The sequence below is a fragment of the Mytilus galloprovincialis genome, chromosome 9 (genome assembly GCF_965363235.1).
Source record: "Mytilus galloprovincialis chromosome 9, xbMytGall1.hap1.1, whole genome shotgun sequence".
Lineage (NCBI taxonomy): Eukaryota > Metazoa > Mollusca > Bivalvia > Mytilida > Mytilidae > Mytilus > Mytilus galloprovincialis.
Genome location: NC_134846.1, coordinates 94,666,219 through 94,692,237, shown reverse-complemented (window position 1 = coordinate 94,692,237; position 26,019 = coordinate 94,666,219). Strand labels below are relative to the sequence as shown.

The 26,019-nt window shown below is 31.8% G+C and overlaps 1 protein-coding gene across 1 annotated transcript in view; it reads right to left on the bottom strand.

Moving 5' to 3' along the window:
• Positions 1-26,019, bottom strand: part of LOC143046422 (neuronal acetylcholine receptor subunit alpha-10-like) — a 75,779-nt gene that overhangs the window by 2,717 nt on the left and 47,043 nt on the right. Inside the window, exons 3-6 of the mRNA XM_076219586.1 lie at positions 23,216-23,325; positions 10,393-10,850; positions 9,251-9,337; positions 4,179-4,297 (exon numbers count right to left, since the gene is read on the bottom strand). Coding sequence (XP_076075701.1) covers positions 4,179-4,297; positions 9,251-9,337; positions 10,393-10,850; positions 23,216-23,325 — 774 coding nt within the window. The remainder of the gene's footprint in view (positions 1-4,178; positions 4,298-9,250; positions 9,338-10,392; positions 10,851-23,215; positions 23,326-26,019) is intronic.

The following is a 26,019-nucleotide window of genomic DNA, read 5'->3' as shown; positions in this document are numbered from 1 at the left end:
AATGTTTTGACTAGTTTGTGATATCGAAAACCCTGGTGTAATAATTTTTCAGTCATACATAAATTTCTCTCATTAAAATCTAAAACATTGTTACATACACGAGCGAATCGTACAAGTTGAGATATATAAACACCGTAAGATGGTGACAAGGGAACGTCACCATCTAAAAACGGATAATTAACGATAGGAAATGAAAAATCATCCCTTTTATCATAAATTTTAGTATTCAGCTTTCCATTAGTGATATAGATATCAAGATCGAGAAAAGGGCAGTGGTCATTGTTAGTATTAGCTTTATTTAAAGTAAGTTCAACAGGATAAATTTCATTAATATACATACTGAAGTCGTCATTATTGAGAGCCAAAATATCATCCAAATATCTAAAAGTATTATTAAATTTGTTTATCAGATGTTGTTTCGATGGGTCTTTGCTTATTTTTGTCATAAATTGTAACTCATAACAATACAAAAACAGGTCCGCAATAAGTGGTGCACAGTTAGTCCGCATTGGAATTCCGATAATCTGACGATATACGGAATCCCCAAAGCGAACAAAAATGTTATCTAGTAAAAATTCAAGGGCATATATAGTATCAAAGCATGTCCAATTAACATAGTTTTTTTGTTTATTGCTACTAAAAAATGACCTAAAAGAGTTTGAACATATATATTCACATTCTGATTTTTTGAATGCCCATTTAATTAGGTGTGTGAATTTTTTCTTAATGAGAATGTGAGGCAATGTGGTATACAGGGTAGAAAAATCAAAACTTTGAACAGATTCAAAATCACCAATATAATCATGCAATTTATCAAGTACTTCCAACGAGTTCTTGACACTCCAAAAGTTATTTATTCCACTATTTTCGAAGGCCTTATTTGAACAATTTATTATCAGGTTTTTAATTGTACCAAGTGTGCTGGTAAGCCTATGAAGACTTTTTTAAGTAAAACTTTCATTGATTTCCAGAATGTTTTATGATATGAACATGTAATGATTAAAATGATTGTAATTGTCTATTTCATTGCAATATAAACACAAATTGTTTTGTGAAATTTTCCACTGAAAAAGCAGCACCTCATTTGTCAAAATATAGTGCATTAATTTCCACCTAAACATTTTTATTTTATTATTTTTAAGATATTCAAAATTAAATTTAATAGAGTCTTTAAATTCGTTTATTAGTCTCCGTTTGCTTAAGACTCTTTCCCATTTCAAAAATCCTACTGGTATTTCTGTTTTTGACACACTTTATACTAATTTGTATATGTTTTTAGCATTAATAGTTTGAACATCATTACAATCTCTAAGTTTAGTTTTTGTTCGGTTGATATGGACTTTTGTTTTGAATGATTCTTCTGATTTTAATTTGTCTGCCCATTGCTTTGGTATAGATTTTTTTAGTTTTGAGTATTCAGAAATCCAATTCCTTTTATTTCTTAATTTTGAAGTAATCATTTCTTCTGATATATTTCCTCTTTTATCTATTGTGTCATTTATATATAGTATGTTAATATCAATCCAGTTATCAAAGAACAAACATTTTCCTTGAAGTTTTATGAATTTATTTCCCCATATAACTTGTTTTCTGATTTCTAAATAATTATCGATTTGATCATGATGTTTTTACAATTATTTACATTTATCCATGTTTTTATCATCACTTGATAGAAAGTTGGTGTACTGTTCCACATGTTTTTATCTAGCAATTCTTCGAAGTTTTTAGTTATTATTGACCTTTTTATTTTATCTTTTCCAAATGAATTTATATAATATTTTATTTATATATTGTAGATTTTCTTTAGTAATTATAATGTTAGTAGCAATGTATTTTATACTTGGTAACAGAAGAGCTTTTACTACTAATATTTTTACAAGTAGTGTTAACTTTCTTTTTGCCCATCTTTCTACAAGTTTCGTTAATTTGTCCAACACTTTTTCAATTTTAAATGTTTGACACTCTTTTTTGTCATACCCAAAATATATTTCTAGGCTTTTGATTGGTTTGTCGGTCCAATTTATATTTTTATATTTATCTTTTGAACTGTTTAGTCTTCCTAACCATACCCTTCCGTTTTATCTCTATTAAGCTTAAGCCCTGAAAAACTTCCAAATGTTTCAATTATACAGAGAGCTAAACTTATTTCTTTCATTGACTAAAGAAAAAGTGTTGTATCGTCAGCTAGTTGACAAATTTTAAATTACAAGATTTTCGATCTAATGTTGTTTTTATACCGTTAAAATCTTTATTACTTTTAAGTCTTATTGCCATTAATTCTACTGAAATCGGACACCCTTGTCGTATTCCTCGATATATTGTAAACGGACCTGAGACCCACCCATTACTTAAGATACATCCCTTAATGTCGTAATACATAGTTTCCACTCATCTGATAAAGCTACTTTTAAATCCAAACCGTTTCAGTGTTTCTGTCATGAAAGTCCGTTCTAGTGAGTCAAAAGCTTTACTAAAATCTAAGAAAAGGATTGACCTCTATATTAAATTTCTCAGAATAATCTATTATATCTTGAATTTGTCTGATGTTGAAACCAATATATCTATTTTTAACATATCCTGTTTGATCTAGACTAATAATAGGTGGTAGTACTTTTTTAAGTCTCTGAGCTGACACATAAGCTAATAGTTTAGTGTCAATATTCAATAAAGTTATGGAACGATAATTATCTAATGAAAGATGATCATTCTTTTTAAAAATTAGTGAAATTTCACCTTTCTTTTGTGAGTTTGTAATTTCTTTTTTTTTCATAATTATAATTAAATACTTTGACCAAAATAGTTTTTAAACTCGTCCAAAATTGCCTATTATTATTATTATTATTATACAGAATTTATAACAGCGCATTATATAATATCAAAAATTACCCTAAGCGCTTTACCACATATTCATACAGATATATTAAGTATTAATAATAAAATATGAAAGCCCATGTTATGAGATCAAAAAACAAACATATCTAAAATAAATGGCATAAATAACTATACTATTAAGTTTACTGATCAACAATCAAATTTAAATAAATAGGCATGGTAAAATAAAGGAGACATTGAACCCGTACAAATAAAAATAAGTTAAAAATATTTGCTTAAAAATTGATAAAAAAAAATATTTGCATAAAAATTCAAAAAAATATTTGCTTAAAACTTCACAAATTACAGTGATATAAAATATTTTAAGAACTAGGAAAAAAAAATATATATATATATAAAATTCAAGAACTGGGGATTTATCAAGCTTCATTTTAAAAATTGCATCAGTGCATTCAATTTCTGTTACTTCCCCTTCACATTGATTACTATCTGAATCTTTAAGTGTTTTGTTAATTTTGTTTCATTAATATATGTTTTAACTTCATTATCACAAGGATTAGTTGACTCATAAAGTTTTTTGTAATATTTCAATTGTAGATTTAGAATTTTATCTTGATCAGTTGCTGCTAGCCTATTTTCATCATATAGTTTCCAGTAGCCACCAACACGTATGTCATATTGGCCCAGAACGTTAATCAATCAATAATCAATCAAATATAAATATTATTATAGTTTAATTTGATGGTAAACATTATTAACATTACTATTATTACTATTATATTCATCATTATCCTTCCTATCAATTTTATTAGTTTATAATATCAGAATCATTGAACAGTTTCGTATATTAGGATTTAACTTGGACGCTTAGAACTAAACAAAGTTCTATAATTCTAGTTGTCTTAAATTTGAAGACCAAGAATATAGATATCTAAATAGATGGCATAAAAATTAACAGCGAAAATAAGTGTATTGTTCTTACTTTGTAACTACAAAGTGGTAAATACCTAGGGTGTATTAACCTGTTTAACTAGTGGTAAATACCTAGGGTGTATTAAAAGAGGGACGAAAGATACCAAAGGGACAGTCAAACTCATAAATCTAAAACAAAATGACAGCGCCATGGCTAAAAATGAAAAAGACAAACAGACAAACAATAGTACACATGGCACAACATAGAAAACTAAAGAATAAACAACACGAACCCTACCAAAAACTAAGGGTAACCTATAAAACTAGTGGTAAATACCTAGGGTGTGTTAACCTATTAAACTAGTTTTTGTCGTCTTTTTTCCAAATATTTCTGGAATAGTTTTGTTTTCAAAAAAACTAAACAAATATATTACCTTTCTTAGCCATAATGGTGCACGATTGATCCGAACTCCTCGAAAAAACATATTCGCCACAATAGTTGATAACACAGTAGACACAGTAATTAGTATCATACTCAAGCAAAAGTAGGTACCTAAAAATATAAAATATACATTATATAATACTGTGTGAAACGATTGATATAACACAGTAGACACAGTAATAAGTATCATACTCAAGCAAAAGTAAGTGCCTAAAAATGTAATATATACATTATATAATACTGTGTGAAACAATAGATAACACAGTAGACACAGTAATAAGTATCATACTCAAGCAAAAGTAAGTGCCTAAAAATATACTATATACATTATGTAATACTGTGTGAAACGATTGATATAACACAGTAGACACAGTAATAAGTATCATACTCAAGCAAAAGTAAGTGCCTAAAAATATACTATATACATTATATAATACTGTGTGAAACAATAGATAACACAGTAGACACAGTAATAAGTATCATACTCAAGCGAAAGTGCCTTAAAATATACTATATACATTATGTAATACTGTGTGAAACAATAGATAACACAGTAGACACAGTAATAAGTATCATACTCAAGCGAAAGTGCCTTAAAATATACTATATACATTATGTAATACTGTGTGAAACGATTGATAACATAGTAGACACAGTAATAAGTATCATACTCAAGCGAAAGTGCCTTAAAATATACTATATACATTATGTAATACTGTGTGAAACAATAGATAACACAGTAGACACAGTAATAAGTATCATACTCAAGCGAAAGTGCCTTAAAATATACTATATACATTATATAATACTGTGTGAAACAATAGATAACACAGTAGACACAGTAATAAGTATCATACTCAAGCGAAAGTGCCTTAAAATATACTATATACATTATGTAATACTGTGTGAAACGATTGATAACATAGTAGACACAGTTCCATACTCAAGCAAAGGTAGGTGTCTAAGGACTCAAAAAAATATAATATAATGTAAGACTCTAAAGTGCGATAGTACTCGAAAGTGCGATGGTCATATTAAAGTGCGAGGGTCTACGCTAAAGTACGATGGTGTCTCACGCTATAGTGCGATGGTTGTTTGTTTTCTAGAGTACGATGGTATGTCACGCTAAAGTGCGATGAACCAATAGGGTAAGGTTTGAAGGCTTTAAAAATCGTTCGAGAACATACCATGTAAATTTTTAGTCCTTTTGCAAAATCTAGTATTATAACCTAAGCTATACCCTATATGATAGACATTATAATTAAACAGTATTCTTAAGGATCGACATGTATAAAAAAAATCAATGAAAGATTAATAACTTAACTCAAATAGTTACGGTGGGGAAGGGGGGGGGGGGGGTTGCTGCAAGTTTTGTTTAATTGACATCGAATTTATACATATCCTAATTGGTCAATCAATTTTTCCCAAATTAAGTTAAGAAGAGTGCGGTCAGTGAAAAAACTATATGAATCATCTATGCGATTACTGCTTGTATTTATAACAGCTGGTGCCTATAGTAAAACGATCGACTGCTGAATACAAGTTCTTCTTCCAGCTACCTAAATAAAACACTTTTGTTTTAGCCGACACAATACGATTAGGTTTAAATTTATCAAGTCATTGACATTTGGTTGAATAGTTTTTATATAATAGTCAAATATTTGTCATTTGCCTTCCGGCATGTTGTATATATTGTCATTGTCAATATAACAGAATGTTGTCATTGTAAGTATAACGGAATTTGACGAGACTGTCATCAAAAGGAGAGGTTAAGCGCTATAAAACCAGGTTTAATCCACCATTTTCTACATTTGAAAATACCTGTACCAAGTCAGGAATATGAGAGTTCTTGTCCATTCGTTTTTGATGTGTTTTGTCATTTGATTTTGCCATGTGGTTATGGACTTTCCTATTAGATGTTTCCTCTGAGTTCAGTATTTTTGTGATTTAACTTTTTTTATATAAACGACGGTTAACGTCATAATCCAACTATGTGTTTGACGTCTATACTTTCGCGGACCATCGGACTTTAGCGTATGGAGGCATCGCACTTTAGCGCATACCATCGCAATTTAGCGTGACCATTGTACTCTAGCGTCCCCATCGGACAGTATACGCTTCGTTCGTGTGAAATGGCGATCTGTAGGAGCTTTTGACAAAGCGAATATTGTATAAATAAATGGAAACATGAACAGTAATGTGACCAAAATGGAAATTAAAGGAATAGTCTAATTTATCTAAGGTCAATTTTGCCTGGGGTTGATACTTAGTTTCTTGATAATTTCGAAATTCATAACTGGTTGAACTATGTATATGTGATACCAGTAAACCTTGTTGATTTTTACGGACAATCTTTTTATATTTTGAACCAAAAAATGTCTTACTTTTGTTGCTGTTATGTATATGCAAATATATTATATAAATAGCAAATAGCTGAGAGGGTGATAAAGCAGATTATTACCCCAAGACAACATTGTCAACCGAGGCGAAGTCAAGGTTGACAATGCTTTTTCGAGGGGTACCAATACCTGATCTATCACCCTTTCTGTTATGTGACATTTAATTTATTATACTGAATGTCCTTTCGTTATTGTCTTTTACAGTTGAATTTTAAATTCAAAGCATGTTCCTTTGTTATCGCGTACATAACACAGTTAAATATAATTGATATATCAACAGAAATAAAGCAAGATGTTTAGTTTTTTATTTTGACATTCGACCAGAAAGTTCTGCGCTAAAACGTAGTACTTGAGCTTTGTCATTGATTACGTGATAGCGTAAATTGTCACCCTCGTATTAGCTTATCAAAATCTAACATTTTAACGTGAAGTATTAATAAATACAAATATTTTGTTGCACAAACTCATTTAAAAATAAATGGTTAAGACCTATTGCATATATATATAAATATATTAATTAAGATGATATAAACAAAATTTACGACGCTCTGATATGAAAGAGGATAATAGTATGAGTAACAATACTGGGCTTTTGATTACCAATAGAGATATTTATTCATCAGTATTAATGTTTCGCTGTATTTTAAATATAACAATTATTTTTTGTTCTAATATTTGTCGTTTATAAATATATCTGTCATGTCATGCTGTATAATTTGATTTTGGTATATGTATAAAGCACTTATATTTAGTATCTCTTATCTTCTAAACAGGACAAGGACAATCAACAGAAACTATATACAATGTAGGAGAAACAACTTTTTTAATCATCTATTTTTCTAGAATACATGTAAGGTAATTATATTAGATCGTGTCATCCACTTCCCCATTACATGGAGTTCCTTTAACTATATTCCATCTATCAGAGTAAGGTAATAATATAAGACCGTGTCATCCACCTCCATTACATGGAGTTCCTTTCACTCTATTCCATTTATCAGATTGCTTTATTTGATCAGACACATTTCACATAAGCGGAATTAAAAAGCAACCGGTGGAAATGATAGTTTAATATCTTGCCGAAATAGACTTTGGAGATAATATCTTAATCAAATATGTTAGCGTAAAACAAAGAATTGTCGTCTAGGGATATAGACGGGCACTTTTAATAATATTTAGCTCTGCTTTGATTGACAAAGATTAAAGCTATATCATTCAATACATAAAATCTGTCACTGATAAATCAAAGACTCTAGTTTCCTTAAAGATATTAATCACAAAGGAAATAACTCTTCTAAGACCATTACTACTATAGACAATTTAAAAAATCTCATTAGTAGTGAAAGCGACAACAAGGATGAAATATTGTAAACACTGTTGCCTTTATATTTAAAATTGGGAATGGAAATGGGGAATATGTCAAAGAGACAACAACCCGACCATAGAAAAAACATATATATACTTCTGTTTATGGCTAAATGTAAAAGTAAAAATAAATATTAAAAACAAAAAATCTTACAAATGCTCTAAACGATTCGGAATAAATGAAAGTGCTGGCTTTATTTATTTAAGTTCGTTAAGGATTCATATGGTATATTGAACTTATATTACAAATATTGTATATTGAACTTATATTACAAATATTGTATATGTGTTTACTCTCTAACAATTTGTAGATTAGATTTCATTATACAAATGTTTTTGCATTTATTTGTTTTCGTAGATATTGTAAATTATATCCCATATGAACTTATTTTATATATCTAATTTTTTTTTCTGAATACAGTTTTTTTTTTTTTTGATTTTCAACTGTGTCACGTTATTGTTCGGTGAACATCTTTTGGTATTTACAGATTTGTTTTACGATGTTCCACATTTCATACTATTGCATAATCGATCGAAGTTCACATAATTCGCGTTGACATTTAACAACACAATGTATCCCTTTACACATTTTGAGGAGAATCCAGATAAAAAATGGGGTTTTTTTTGTATCTTTTTTACGTGATGGACGATTACTTGAATATGTGACTTTGCAAATGACTTAATTTTTGTAAAATATTACTCATTGTTAAACTTCATATTAACAAGCAAGATTTTGATTGGTCAGGACGAGGGAGAAAATAAACAAAATTATTTTTACCCATCATGGAGAAGCTTGATAAGGTTTGCGCTTTATCAAATATAGATGGTTGGTATGCGCAAGACGACTTAGTCTATTAATTTCAATTTGAAATTTAAAAGACAGTAATAATGTAATATTCAGTATAACAAAAATCTGAGAGAATGATATATCAGATTGTTATCCCTCCTTTAGGCATTGTCAATCTTGGCTTTTACTCAGTTCACAGTATTTTGTCGGGGTAACAATCTGCTCTATCACCCTTTCACCCATAAGTAATTTATATATTATCATATAGGTGATTCGTTCCCAACAAAGAATGTATGCCTGTGTGCCTGCAGATGTGAATCATATTCTAATTAGTCAAATGGTGTGTAACTGACTTATCTATTAATGGTGTGTAACTTACTTATCTATTAATGGTGTGTAACTGACTTACCTATTAATGATGTGTAACTGACTTACCTATTAATGATGTGTAACTGACTTGCCTATTAATGATGTGTAACTGACTTACCTATTATTGATGTGTAACTGACTTACCTATTAATGGCACCGAATCTGCTGCTTTTGGTGTAGATTCTGCTAATAACAATAGTAAAACAAAAAAAGCAACAAATATATTCATTCCTGAAAAAACAAAAATATTAAGTCACTTTAACAAATCAGTAAACTGCTACTAACTTATGAAATATCTAATTTGAATCGAACAGTAAAATTATATAAACTGATATCATATATAGCACTGTATATTATGTATAACAATTGTGGTACGTATTGTGAGTAGATTATATAAGACGTGTTTTCCAAATTTGAAACCTTAAAAAGTCAAGCAATTTACTAGTGTTACTATGTAAGGTAGCATTGTCTACATAATAGTAAAAGAATAAATGATGTTTATAATACGTATCCTGCAAGGTACGTTTTCAAATTAAAATCCCGCTTTAGGCACATAAAAGACTAAATTGGTCGCTTCAATTAAGTATTAAGTATTGCAAACACACGATTAGTCATGATCATTGCAATTCATAAAAATCTTACACGTATGAAGAAAAATATCAGGTTGTTTATTTAAATTTCTTGAAGGTAAAATATATAAAACGCCATGTACATATGAACAGATCATATGAAAGCTTAATATTTAATTGTAAAACAAATGATATGTAAAAAAATTATTAACAAATGAAAAAAAAATGCATTTACTTAAAGCACACGACATTGGTATACGCATGTCTATATTTAAAAGTAAATCTTCAAACAATTAGTTGTACTCCAAGTTACATTAAGACAGGGTCATCCGTAAAACATGTGTTGTTTAAGAAAGTTTAAGAAAGGTACATGAATAGCGTATATTATACTTTGCTCACAATTGTCTATAAATTGGCTCAATCTATAGCATGGTGGTAGGATATTTTTAATTATGATAAAAATTTAAATAAAAACATAAAAATTACATTTTTTTTTAACTTTTATGCAAGTAAATATGCACAAAAAATACTGATATTGTTTATGAAATAAACACTATTAGGTTTAAAAAAAACTTTAAAATGCAGTTAGAAAATTTTTGGTTCTATTAATAAACATTTCAAGATATTCATTATACCGTCAAGTTATGTATACACCTGTTTGTCGTGTGTTATCATGAAGTAAGTACCAATTAAGAGCAGGTATAATTAGATACATACCCAGGACAAGTTTTGCAGGAGACTCTGGTGGTACCCAGAATATGACTAATGTCAAAAGAGACAGCAGTGAACATGGAAGTATCAGTATAAAGCTGTAAAAAGCAACATTTCGTTTCATTCGTAAGTAGAATTTTAAATCTGGAAATGGAGTATTAGGACAACAGTCGTAAAATTTCTCAAATTTCTTAGCAACGTTTTCTATTATAGTCCATTCGGTTGAAGCTATATAATCCGACAAGGAAAACTGAGTTAGATTCTGAAAGAAAAACAAATCTAATTTGGTGCCATCGTAAGTCCATGATCCAAATTTTAAATGACAGTACTGTTCATCGAATGGAAAGTACGTTGTATCAAAACTACAGGAACTCCTTAAAATAGCTTGCGGCATCCAAAATATATGTCCGTTTGGTTCAACAAGTACCAATACATCTCTTTTTTCTTCTAGCCTAGGATCTGCACTGCAAATATAGAAAGGAAAATAAAGCTTGACCAGTTGCCAGTGTTGGCTCAAGTTTGAACAAACATTAAATCATTTATGAAGGTCGTTGTATCTAATTTGGGTTTTCAAAGTAAATTATTTTGCCTCTGGAATAACGTTTATGTTGTGTGCCTTTTGCTACAATGAGTTCCGCCATTTGGTGTTATAAAAATTTATCATTTCATAAATTTGAAACATACGAACAAAATGAAACATTTGTATTATTGCTTAAACAGAGATGCAAATAAGACGGCGAACATTTAAAGGATACTACAGATACAGTTAAGTCAGCTTCATATCTTGACTTACATCTAGAAATTGACAATGAGGGTCGGTTGAAGACAAAACTTTACGACAAAAGAGATGATTTCAGCTTTCCAATTGTGAACTTTCCATTTCTAAGTAGCAACATTCCAGCAGCACCTGCATACGGGGTATATATCTCTCAATTGATACGATATTCCCGTGCTTGCATTTCCTATCATGATTTTCTTGATAGAGGGTTACTGCTCACAAGAAAGCTATTAAATCAAGAGTTCCAAATGGTGAAGTTGAAATCATCCCTTCGTAAATTTTACGGACGCCATCACGAGTTGGTTGACCGTTATGGAATAACCATTTCACAAATGATATCGGATATGTTCCTCACGTCGTAACTACAATCCCCTTCCCTTTCATGAATTTGACCTACCTAATTAGACTATTTACCGGATTTGTAATCACATAAGCAACACGACGGGTGCCGCATGTGGAGCAGGATCTGCTTACCCTTCCGGAGCACCTGAGATCACCCCTAGTTTTTGGTGGGGTTCGTGTTGTTTATTCTTTAGTTTTCTATGTTGTGTCATGTGTACTATTGTTTTTCTGTTTGTCTTTTTCATTTTTAGCCATGGCGTTGTCAGTTTGTTTTAGATTTATGAGTTTGACTGTCCCTTTGGTATCTTTCGTCCCTCTTTTAAACTTCACATAAAGTTTACCTATCAATGAATCAAGATACGTTTCAGTTGTTGCCTTACTGTATGTAATATACGTCTATTTACATCAAATGTATGTGTTGTCAAACTTTTTATTTCAAGTTATTAAACATGTCAAACCAAGCTTCATATCAAAAAGAAAGTCACAAAATAAACTTTTTAAATGCATTGGTCTAAAAGTCGAAAACACCATAGCTAATTAAGTAAATCAAACATACAGTAAGAAATCATAACATAGAAAACAAAAGAATGAGCAACAATTGGAGAGGTCTCAGGTACTCTAGAAGGGTAACAAATACGGCTCTATATGTGGCACCCGTTGTGTTGCTCAAATGATTACAAACCAGATGATAAGTCTAATGTGGTAGGGGCGATATTGTAGCCATGACAACTAAAACCTATTCATTGTCGTCTGTGATAAAAGGTAAAATTACAAAAATACTGAACTCCGAGGAAAATTCAAAACGGAAACTCCCTCATATTCCATTATTGTCATCCAACTCGTGATGACATCTGTATAATTTACGATGAGATTGTTTCAAATTCTCCAATGGTACTATTGCATAAATAGTTTGCATGTGAGGAGCAACTCTCGATCAAGTGTATCGTTATACAAAATACAAGCAGCATTATTTCGTTATAATTGGTAGAGATATATTCCATATGCTGCATTATTGCTATATAGGAATGGAAGTTTCACAATTGATATATATGAAAAAAATCTTTGTCCTAAAACTTTGTTTTCAGGTCACCCTTATAGTCAAATTATATAACTGTGGTATCCTCGACACAAAGTTCGACAGCTAAACATAGTCATCAAATTATTTCTTTCCTCTTCCTCAACACGTTACTGCTGGAAGTCAGGCTCATTAATAGAAACCGGTCGACATGAAAAGGAATTCCGAATGCCTTTTAATAACACGTCCTCAAAAGGTAACGAATCATAAAGTACAACTTATCCTCCCCTTATGCCAGATACTTGAAAAACATTGGTTTTTCTTTTTATGAAACGAAATGTTTGATACTATTGTAAAATAAAAGAGTCTAAGATTTAGTGTTATCTTACAGATCTATGGTATTTTTAGTATCCCCATGTAATTCACGCCCCTCTTACAATAGGTAGATTCACATTAACTTTGAGGCCATGATTGGTTTGCTTATACGATTGATCTTTATAATTAAGCAAGGGGTTTTGTTGATCACTTGGAAGACCCAGCAGTATAGCATCGTTCGGAAGGTAACCAATGAAGTAGGACAGATGCAGTTATTCGTCTCTGTTCATATTGAAATTGCAAAGGAATATAGAACGACCCTTTGATTATCCATGTCTTTCTATTTTCTTATTCCAGGCAAAGTTATCCTTAGCCATATTTGGTACAACTTTTTGGAATTTTGGATCCTCAATGCTCTTCAACTTTGTACTTGTTTGGCTTAATAAATATTTCGATTTGGGCGTAACTGATGAGTCTTATGTAGACGAAACGCGCGTCTGGCGTACTTAATTATAATCCTGGTACTTTTGATAACTATTTAAACCACTGGGTCGATGACACTGCTGGTGGACGTTTCGTCCCCGACGGTATCACCATCCCAGTAGTCAACATTTCGGTGTTGACATGAATATTAATCATGTGGTCATTTTTATAAATTTCCTGTTTATAAAACTTTGAATTTTTTGAAAATCTCAGGATTTTCTTATTCCAGGTATAGATATCATTAGCCATATTTTGGTACAACTTTTTGGAATTTTGGATCCTCAATGCTTTTCAACTTTGTACTTGTTTGGCTTTATAAATATTTCCATCTGATGGGTCTTATGTAGACAGAACGCGCGTCTGGCGTACTTAATTATAATCCTGGTTCTTTTGATAACTATTTCTATCAAATATCAACGCGTTCAATGACTGTATCAAGTAAGGAATATGTCTTGTTTTCAATTGATTTTTCTGTGCCTTTGCTTTTGATTTCGCAATTTGTTTTGGAACTTTAATCGGGAAAGTTGTCCTTGATCCTCCAACATCGGTTTGTAATTGAAATTTTTAGTTGCAATAGGCTTCATATGGGTAAAAGAAATGGTACGCACAAACTGGTCTTTAATATTTCCGAGTGAACTGATTTATGATAAAGTTTTGAAAAAGATAGATTTTCCTTTTCATCTTTCCAATGCTAACTGGTTTGAACATTCTTAGACTGCCAATTTCTAAGATAATAGCTGTAAGTTTTTATTGCTTAGAATATAATTTTGTAAAATGGTTCCCAAACATTACAAATAAGATTTTGTTCATCAATGGCAACAAACGTCGTTTTGTAATACCTAACTGTTCATTTTTTAATGTTGTATAAGACAGTTCAGATGTGTAATTAGTAAAGATAATACGTTCCAATACATTACATATGATAAATGGCAATTTGTAGAATTAATTTAATGGCCCTCGGGGTTGTTGGGTGATTATTTAAAAAGTGCAATCGGAAATTTAGCGATCATCAATTAAAGTAATAATCATCAACGTTTTCTTGAAACAAGAGTGTTGTCGTAACTATTGAAGTGATAGACTGACGACCTGTAGAATGTAGCCCCAAAGCCCAACTTTAAAAATATATATTCAAACAAAATTTCCTATTATTTGTCAGAACATGCAGATAAGAAAATTGATAGGTAGTACTATTATTAATTTTTGAGTCACACTGATGATACTGCACGTCATGGATAATCCACAGATAGGAAAACTCTTAAAGTTTAGAAAAGCTTGAACTCTAATGGTCAAGTTTAGCTGAAGTCATTTTAAACTCATAATGTCTTTATAGATCAATGACAAATATTTGCAAATTGAGTTATCGATGCATATAATCTATTTATATATATTTGTAAGACTCGGACGTCCTGTCTCTAATCGTCGTCCTTCCTCAAATCTACGTTTAACATCTGACGTCATAATCAAATAAATAATGCTTTCAATAATTGACAGAACGTTTTTATTCTTTCAACTGGTTGAGTCTTTATACATGTACTAGATGTCATTCGATTATCTTTTCATCGCCGTACAATGAATAACCACATTCATTTGTGTATATCAACAAGAGAGAAAACGACAACAAAGGTCGAGAATATAAACGTCTTTAACCAACATATTAATATACATGTACACGTTAGAGTTATAAAGATGTCGGTGATCGTCTTATTGTCATTTTCTGATTTTAAATTTATCCATTTATTTTGATACCGAAATACAATAAAAGTTTTAGTTACGAAAAGTTACTTTCTTCACATCAAAAACAACAAAACGATACAGATATCTTCGCTAGCCAAGAGTCCTCTCAAGGTGAATCGATTGTAACCCATGATTAGCAAAGATGAGATATTAAAAATAAATGATTTGAAGAAACTTATTGGCATCGCGATGCGAGAAGACTTTCATCAATAAGACGTCGTTTTTGTGATTCATAACGTCACATTGGACATCAATTAGAGGGTTAAAGTATAAGACACTGATTAGAAAATGTGGCGTCAGATTTGGACGTTGATTTGAAGAACGGACGTCTATAAGAGACCGGACGCCGATCTGAGTCTAACATATTTACTGGAAGTTCACATAGTATGGCGAAATTTGTCTTCATATGAATTATTTAATATGATATAATTATCGCCGTTGCACAACGAAGTCTGAGGCCGATATTCCTCTTTATGTCGATATTTCCCTAATCAAACACATCCAAAGGCTATAACCATTATCTATACTTACAAACGAGAAGACCTCATTTTGTGTGTCGCTTCTTTTCCTTCCACGATAAATTAATCATTATGCCTCTGTGTTCTATATGTAACATGCATAGTCGCATTTGTCATTCATTCTTATGATTATTCAGATTGTGTTATTTTTGGAAAAAAACGAAAAAAAAGGAGTACGAATATTGATTCCGTCATCAGACTGACTTTTGGTCATAGATAAACTTCCGGTTTAAAACACGCACAAGTACAACCAATCGTATGATAGATAACAAAAATGAAAAAAATAAATAAGCCAATCAGAGCGTTCTCCATATCATGGTGTTTAGATCGCCAGAACCACAACTATTATACCTCCTTAGAGAGGACAATTATTTTTCGCGTTTATCTACATGTAAACTACGATTATAATACTTTAATATATAGAGACTCTCTGTATTCTGTCTGCAGTTTTCTTTGAAATATATTACTATTTAAGGGGTCATACCAGTTGAATATATATTAAAATAAGTAACACATGTGGAAACAAGAATGTGTCCATAGTACACGGATGCCACATCGGCACTATATTTACTAAGTTTCGAGTTGATTGGACTTCAACTTCATCAAAAACCTCCTCGACCAAAAACTTTAACCTGAAGCGGGATATACGGACGGACGAACGGACGGACGAACGAACGGACGCACAGACTAGAAAACATAATGCCCATAAATGGGTCATAAAAAAATATTGTTGGAAGTGAAAGTAGTGATTTGGCAAAAATGAAAGTAGGGTAGAGATTAAAGGGAGGCAGGACCTTTTTCTGGACGTCGGGGTCGTGTGTTTTCAAGCCCGGGATTCGGGGATTGTTCCTTACGGGATCGGATATATTTTTCGATTTCGGGATATGAATTTTTTTTAAATTCTGCATCTCGGGATTTCATGTTTTTAAGCCCGGGATTTCTGGATCAGGCTATCGTTTCACAAAGAATCGTACGATTTATGTTTACGATTAAACTTACGTTAAGCGTAAGATTTTACCTACAAGTGTTTCACAAAGGTGATCGCAAACGTAACGTAAACGTAACGTAAACTTACGGTTATAAATAATGAAAAGGGGGTGCTTTCTTTGACAGCCGCGTTCATGTCTATAAAAATGATCGTTCTTTCAGAACCAGAAAAAAAACTAATACCATCGTATTTTGAAATAGTTATCAGTTTTTTTTGTTAGTATAGTAAAGAGGTTTAGTGAGGTAAGCATGGTAAGTGTCTAATCTAGTTTTAAGAATTTTTTGTCTTTGGTATTATCATGTTTATTAGAAAAATTGACGGGTGGAGGGTTTTTTTTCATGCACGGTCTGTTTTTGCTATTGTTGAAGAATGATGAAGTCATACAAAAAAAAACAGTTAAATTCATTGGGACTTTTTTTTACTAGAAATTATAAGTATCTTTGAATGTTATTTATTAACAGGTATAAAATGTGTTAAGCATAGTTTCTGATGCGTGTCTAGACTTTTTGTCAAGGAGGAACCCACTGGCAAGACTGACAACAATCAATTATGGAAATGTAAAAAGAATATGCATATTTTTTTTTCTTCATATTTTATAACTCTATGCGGTGCATTTGTTACTGTATCATCCAACAAATATAATAGTTATCAGGAGATTAAAAAGGCATAACATATATAAAAAAAAAAAGATGTGGTATGATTGCCAATAAGACAACTCTCATAAAGAGACCAATAACACAGAAATTAACAATTATAGGTCACCGTAAGGCCTTCAAAAATGAGCAACACCCATACCCCATAGTCAGCTATAAAAGGCCCCGAAATGATAATGTAAAACAATTCAAACGAGAAAACTAACGGCCTTGTTTTTGTAATATTGAACAAAAATCAAATATGCAACACTTAAACAAACGACAACCACTGAATTACAGGCTCCTGACTTGGGACAGGCACATACATGTACATACAGAATGTGGCGGGTTAAACATGTTAGCGGGATCCCAACCCTCCCCCGAACATGGGACAGTGGTATAACAGCACACAACATAAGAACGAACTATACAAATCAGTTGTAAAAGGCTTAACTCATCAGATGGACAAAAATACAAGTGGACGTGGATAGTACTTGTACATCCAAACAACAAAAAGACACTATGTACAGATCTGAGAATACTCGCAGTTAAGTGGCAGCTAGTTCAAAGTCTCCAACAACTTATAAAAAATCATGCAGCTAAGACTGATTATCAATCCGTACACATCCAACGTCCAATGAATTTCGTGCAAAGACGTCATAAACAGTCAGAGAAAACCATGAGCTTGTGTAAAAGCATAAATGTCTACGTTTTTTTTTTATTATTTTGTTTTGTATCTGGGGCTTGTAATTTTCCGGCCCAACTTAATTATTAATTTGGTTCATGACTAATATTTTAATTTGTGTATATATAAAGGGAGAATCTTAAATCCCGCTGATGCACACCCCTTTGTCTCAATTTCTTTACGATTGCACTAAGCTCGTGAATTCATTGTTACTCTAAAATGAGATATCAAGAACATAACAGGGTTGTGGTTTTCTTGTAATCTGTATTATTGACTTTGTTAAATATGTATTTATTTTATATACAATTAAGAATGGATATGTTATTCTGTTCGTAGCAACATGTATAATGGGGATGATAAAGGTGTATAGAACATTTTTACATCAATATGGTCCGGGAACAATAACATAGTCCCTAGTGTGGACAGTGTTGTTGCCATTTTTTTATACCCCTTCCAAATTTATTTCTTAATAATTAATGCTTCAAATAGAAATTATGACACTGTTAAACAAATTAGGTCCTGAATTTTAAAGTAAAGAAGACCCATTGGTGGCCTTCGGCTGTTGTCTGCTCTATGGTTGTCGCTTAGACACGTTACCCATTTCCTTTCTCAATTATATTGGTCCAGCTGAAAAGGTATAGCATTTCGGAAGCTGTCAAAAGATTTCAAGAACCCCTTAATACAAAATTGTCCATATGTTGGATAAAAGCCGACGAAGTATTCTATAGTTTTGATATAATTTATCCCAAACATAATAAATCACACTGTAAAATATTATTGAGAAATCGCAGGTGCGTTTTGTTTTAAATTATTTTTTTTTTTAATTTTCTAAAAAAAATGCACTACGAAATAACTGTGTTCTCGGACCATATGCTCTTTAAGTATTACACACACTTAAGGTAGTGCAAACTTTTTGCTAATTGTTTTTATTCTTATTGTGGACATTTTCGAGTTATACGGATGCTAGCAGATACATGTAGTAAATATACTAAACTGGAAGAAATATTTTGTGGAATACGAGATATATCCTTTGGTTGTATTGGAAACTATTTCATCATTATATTTGTCTCATAATCTCATACATCTTCGTCATATATTAATTCTTTTAACAAAATGATAAACCACATTTAGTCTCGTGCTAAAGATCAAGGATTTCATAGTAAGTAAATCCTTGTATAGGTGGAGTCCGTCAAAAGTTTTGTTCATACATGAAGAGTGTACTTTAATTTATACTTTTACACTTATGTCGTAACATTTGTCAAATGTGAAGAACTATAGATTGTAATAAATAATTAATTTCCCCATAGGCAACAATAATAGCCTTTATCGAGATACAGGCTTTAGAAAGTTTATCATTTTAATGAAAACTTGGTAGAATTACAGATATAATATTCGGACAGTATTTTTTTAGTCTAAAAAAAATATAGGTTCCCATTGCTTTTCTTAACGTAATGTGTACTTATGTTCCATGCATGGGGGAAGAATGGCTATACAACACCGGTATAAAAAATAACACAAACCACAAACGTCCTACGTCTGCCTGGTTAAGCATTGTCTTTCACGATCGAGCCAATACGTTGCCCAATCTTTCACGATCAATTTTTATGAAAAATCAATAAAATTCAGTGTTTTTAAAAGCAAAACGAGCAGTTTCAAGGAAGAAAACACTTTATTTTATTTATTAATTGGTCATACCAAAGATTTGGTTTCAAATATATAACTATATACTGGAATGTAGTCGTTATAGGTTCAAGATGTCTTCTTTTTTTAATAAATCCCATATACTTGGGTTGCGCCTTTTGTGTTTTCTCCTGAAGTACTGCTTATTTTATTTATCTAATTGCACAGTGTCATTGAGAAAATTGAATCATTTTGACAGACATAATTTTTTTCTCTGATTTATCCCGCGTTTAGAAAAAAAAACAGATTTAGAAATAGTTGGAAAGGCGGCCAGGTTTGAAAATTCAAGCCCATCCAAGGTAAGAATTTATAGAAAAATACTTATTGGTGTTCTATCCTGTTACAGTCTTTTCTTACACTTTCTGAGAATATTTTTAAGTGTGCACCACAGCATTAAGTGTGTTTTTATATCATCTTTTTAAAAGTTATATGTCACAGGAAATACACTTACATTTAATGTGATAAAAAGGACAAAAACTATCGCGTAATTCCTTTCTGTTACGTTCTGTCATGTTACCTGATAAAAGTAACAGCATAACCATCATCAGTAACAGGAAGGATGTTCAAGACAATTTCACTGAAGAATCGAAAAGTTAATCTACTATATGCCAACCATTTCATTTAATATAAGTTATCACCACCATATTAAATAAATTTCAAAATAATATAAAGTATATTGAATAAAAAAAATAGGTTTTTTGCTTTTGATAACAGCAGAGAACATTGTGCAATTCTAGTTTAGTAGATAGTAACAGAAAGGAATTTATTTTAGAATTTTTCATTACCTAGGCAGATTTTTCATCTTGCAAATACAGTTTCAAAGGATAAATGACATTGTTTGCTGTTATCTTCCAATTGTGACCAATTTAAATTATGATGTATTTTTCTTAAACTTTAAAATAAAGCAGAAAAATCCTTTCTGTTACCAACTCTGTCCTGTTACCGTTGTGCTGTTACTCAAGATTCTTTCATGTTACCGACATATATGACTATATTTAAGTATATTTCTAAACCTTTTGTATTGTAAATGCTAAAATCAATAATTGGCATTTGATAAACTATTGCAGGATATACCAGTAAACCACAAATATTGTCTTAAACTTATTCCTTATTCACATTAGAAACTTTTTTAAATTGATTCACTTTGGTAACAGGAAAGAACTGGATTTTTTTTGTACCATTTTTAAAATAGCCATTGTTTCCTTATTAAACAATTGTTTGAATTACAGACAACAGTTCCTAGATCCCCAATGTGTGTTCTTCGATTTGTGCTATTAAAATACTGGGTATAAACAAATTTTTTTTGTTTTTTCTTATTTCCAAAAATTTGACTTTTTCAGATATTGTCTCATATATGTATTTATTGTTATATCTTCATAAAGTCCGTGTGAAACATGAGTGAATCTGATAAATGCTGTTGAACTATTTAATAAACTTTTATAATTTTCTTTTTTTGCTGAGTATTAAGTACACATGCACCGTGGCACGACGTACCGACCCCCTCGCTATATATAATACAGTGCTGTGCTTGTCAATCACTTGTTTTTATGGTCAAATATTTGCACTTTAGGAAGTAAGATGCTGCTTTTTGTGAAAGGAAAATAAAGTGAAATGTACTGAGAAATACGATTATTTCAGGAATTTAAAGTTTCAGTTACTTATGTTGGGACAAAATAACATAAATACATGTATTCTAACCATCCAATGAAACTTATTTTTCTTTAGTATAATGTAATGTTGTTGATTTTAACAAATTGTCCACAGGTTTAATCACTACGATTTGACTTACGACTGCCCGTTAAAAATCGTAGGTTTACGATTAAACTTGCGATAAAATTCGACTTACGATTGTTTATGAAACGGTCAAAAACTTACGGTTTGACGTACGACCGACGTACGATCTAAGATTGTCGTACGATTCTTTGTGAAACGATAGCCTGGACCCCTCCGACCACCCTTAAATCGGCCTTATTCGGTCTTAGTCATTTATACAAGATTCATATCCTACCATTGGCACGTTAATAAGGCTCTCAAAAGAAAAAGCACTTATGGGTTGTCCTAGAAGCATATTTTATTAGACTAATAATGGTCTATATATAAGCAGTTACATTTATTTCATGTTTGAAGCGGTGCAAACTTTTAATTTAATTTGACTTTTACAAATTTCTATGGTCGGGTTGTCGTCTCTTTGACACATTCCCCATTTCCATTCTCAATTTTATTGTAGCAAAGGAGAAGAATAATTGTGGTCTGAGGCACGAAACACGAAATGATTGAATTTAACAGAAAGGAAACAAATATCGGACTTTGGAAAAAGGGAGAGGGCTTTTGATACCTTTAATGACCCCAAGGGTGACTGGGGTATAGAAATATGGTCACTTGGTCTTCTCCCGACCGGCAGTAAAACGCTTGCTGAAGTGGGGCGTCCGTTTGGCTGTGCGGGATGTATCAAGTTCGCAGTTACGTCCGTCAGAAGGGGACGTTAAATCCGATGCCTCGTGTAAAGAGAGTGCCACGCTCTTTGCACGTTAAGAACCCTTGCAACAACTCTTTGAGGGGTCCGTAGGGGGCCTGTTGCAAGGCAAAATTTCTGTCCCTATCCAATATACCCTCATTTTCCAGTGGCAGTCCAAATTTCCCTGACCATCATCCTAGATGGCCTCTATTACAACAACCTACCTATTGTATTTATTGTGAACTTGTTCTCGTCCTGAATATGCATGAAATATTTGCCACTGGACGTTAAGCAACCAACAATCAATCAATCAAACCTTTTATGAAATTCTCTATACATAATATATTTTACAAAAAATCACCCTACAGCAGTTCACAAGCTGTATATGCCCGCGATTTCGCGGGTGTGTTCTAGTATATTATATTGTAAAGAGATATAAGAATGTGTGGTATGAGTGCCAATGAGACAACCGTCCATCTACATCATAATTTGTAAAAGTAAACCATTGAAGTTCAAAGTGTGGTATTCAACACGGAGCCTTGGCTCACACCAAACAGCAACTATAAAGGATCCCAAAAGGTACTAGTATAAAACAACCTCATCAATAATCAACAACCACTATGAACATTACGTTTCTGACTCAGGACAGGTACAAACAAATGCAGCGAGTGTGAACGTTTAAATAGATACCAACCTTCACCCTTACCTGAAACATAGTGTAACATCACAACATAGAAAGCCACACTATAAAATAGAAATTGAAATGGCTTAAATCAATCAAAATACATATGAAAACAAACAAAGTGAATATACAATGAACGAATAAATTTGATCTATAACACAACGTAAATACAATATCAATAAAATAAGGGAAGAGATAATAAACAGAAAGTCAACCATATCGTTGTCAAAATGCCATTATTTGCATAATATAACGATGTAAAAATTAAACATAATGCCGCCAAATAATATACATGTTATGTACACAGGTACATGAAAATAATTTTGTAGAGTAATGAACAACGGAAATTAAGTATTGCAGTTTTATATTTCTATTTTTAGATCTTTTGAAAATAACTGAACAATATAGCCTTTCGATCTGCCTATTTCGGTCTACCGTTGACAATACAGCTAAATATATGACTCGTTCTATACTAATTCAATAAGTTAAATTTATACAAAATGTTTTTACATAGAAACTTACAAATTATACAAAACTATATCTGGAATCCAAATCAAATCTGAAGGAACCCGAATAATATTTATGTCATCATGCTCTGATGCATTCCACACAAGAAGTGCATCTGTCCAACTCTGAAATCAAAACCATTAATGTTTCATTACACAAAATTGGTTATATAAAAAATATAAAGTTTAATAGTGTAAATAAAATTGTATCAAAATTTAAAAAATTTAAAAGTATTTATGAAACTCGGTAAAATAGCTCACTAGGCTTAAAGTTGTGGCTGTGATTTAGCATATTTGTCGATTATAAGTACAATTCACATACTAACTGAGTAGATGCCACTGCTGGTGGAGTTCCCGAGGGTATCACCTGCTCAGTAGTCAACACTTCTGTATTGACATGAATAATCATTGATATGGTCATAATTATGAATTAACTGTTTACAAAACCTTGAATTTTTGAAATAATAAGGCTTTTCTACCTCAGGAACGGGTGTTGCTAAACGGCGGAAACGGGAAACGAAACGGAAACGGAAACGGAAAGAAACTTTTATATAGACGGAATTTAAGGGGGGAAATAAAGAACTATGAATTTCAATAGATCTTGTCTTGCTTGTAATTTTTGCTATTAAAAGTTAGATATATTTACCATATATTTTAATACAACAGGCGAACATGCAAGTGAGAAAATTCGTCATATAAGATCGATAACTCATGGAAGAAGTCATTTGACTGTTTTTACGTGAATGAACATTAGGTAGAGCTCAACATTCTAATAAAATTGAGAATGAAAACAGGGAATATGTCAAAGAGACAACAACCCGACCAAAGAGCAGACAACATCCGAAGGCCACTAATGGGTGTTCAACGAGAAAATCCCGCACCCAAAGGTGGTATCAGCTGGCCCCTAAATAAAATTGTGTGCTAGTTCAGAGAAAATTGGCTTCACACTAAACTCCAAAACATATAAATGAGATTAAATCCAAAAAAAATACAAGACTAACAAAGCCCAGAGGTTCCTGACTTGGGACAGGTGCAAAAATGCGGCAGGGTTAAACATGTTACAATAAAAACTGTTTAGCTTGTATTATTGGATGTATCATAGCGATTCCAACATGATTTCCACATATCAAATTATTATTTGTTCATTCTGTACTAAACAAAATGAATGACAGTTCAATGACATATAAAATTTTCGTTAATGCAATATATCCAATGGCTTTTTTCGGTGATTTCCGTTTCAATCATGTATGGATATTTTTGATTGATATTTACTTCAGTGGCAAATATTTCATGCATCTTATTGACGACCTTGAAATAGACCATACCAAAACAGTTTTAAAGTTAATCTCGCCAACAATAAAAGAAAATTAAACAGATTGTAACACAACTTCTAATCAAACATATATACACAGGGTCCCTAAGATATTCAGTTGAAAGGACTAATGGTTATTTATTTAGAATCAGTAATGTAGGTTTTAGTGGCTCGCTCAAAACTGGTATATGTTAGATATTTTTACAAGATTGAAAATTTTTCTTAAATTAAAAAACAAATTGAATGTATAACATGAAAAAAAAAAACACTATTAGTTTAGTATCACATCCCTTCCTTGACACGTCTTAACTAAGAAACCATCCCTTGAAAATCTATCCTTACATGTCTTAGTTCCATAACAAATTGGCATAATAATCTCATATGATAGATCGTGAACAGAAGATCTAAAAACGAAAGAAAAAAAAATTAAAAAAAAAGTTTATCTTACTATTATTCGATGTAGTGGTTTTCAAAGAGATACAAGGGTTGCTTTCAATATCGTTACTGCTACGTAGTGCTACGTAGATTTTGACTATTGAACGAAAAGCTAGCTTAGCTGCAATGTATATCTATGTAGCAGCTAGGATAGCTACACGTTCAATAGTCATAAATCTACATAGCCTTATATAGCACGGCCGCTTTCAATGTCGTAGCTGCTACGTAGTGCTACGTAGATTTTGACTATTGAACGTGTAGCTATAGACTAGTTGCTACATAGATATTGATCGCTACGTTTAGCTGCTACGATATTGAACTCAACCCTTGTATTTAGCCTAGCTGCTACATAGATATTGATAGCAGCTACGGAGCCGCTACGATATTGAACACGACCCTGGTTTGCGTTCAATATCTTATCTGTGTTGAGTTAATATCGTAGCAGCTACGTAGCTGCTATCAATATCTATGTAGTAGCTAGTCTATAGCTACACGTTCAATAGTCAAAATCTACGTAGCACTACGTAGCAGCTACGATATTGAACGCTATATAAGGCTATGTAGATTTATGACTATTGAACGTGTAGCTACCCTAGCTGCTACATAGATATACATTGCAGCTAAGCTAGCTACTCGTTCAATAGTCATAAATCTACGTAGCACTACGTTGCCGCTACGATATTGAACGCAACCCTGAAAAAGGTCGTTGAAGTTACCATAATTATCGAAACGGATACATGGAAATATTACTTTATAGGATTGTGTAAATCTTGCCTTCGTATATGGTTTACATGATATTATTAATGAGTTTGTTTGATAAATGTTGTTTGTTTTACGTCCTGTGGCAAATATTTCATATATGTTTATAACGAAAACACAATAATTATAATTACAATAGGTAGGCCTTTCATAGCAAATATAAAAGGTCGACTGAGAGAATGGACATGGAACTTGGAATGCTTATGAAAAATGAGGATATATTGGATAAAAACATAAATTTAGCCTTGCAACAGCTGGTCATATTCATATAACATTTACATGTTCTTGTCTGGAACTTGAATTTGTCTCTGGAC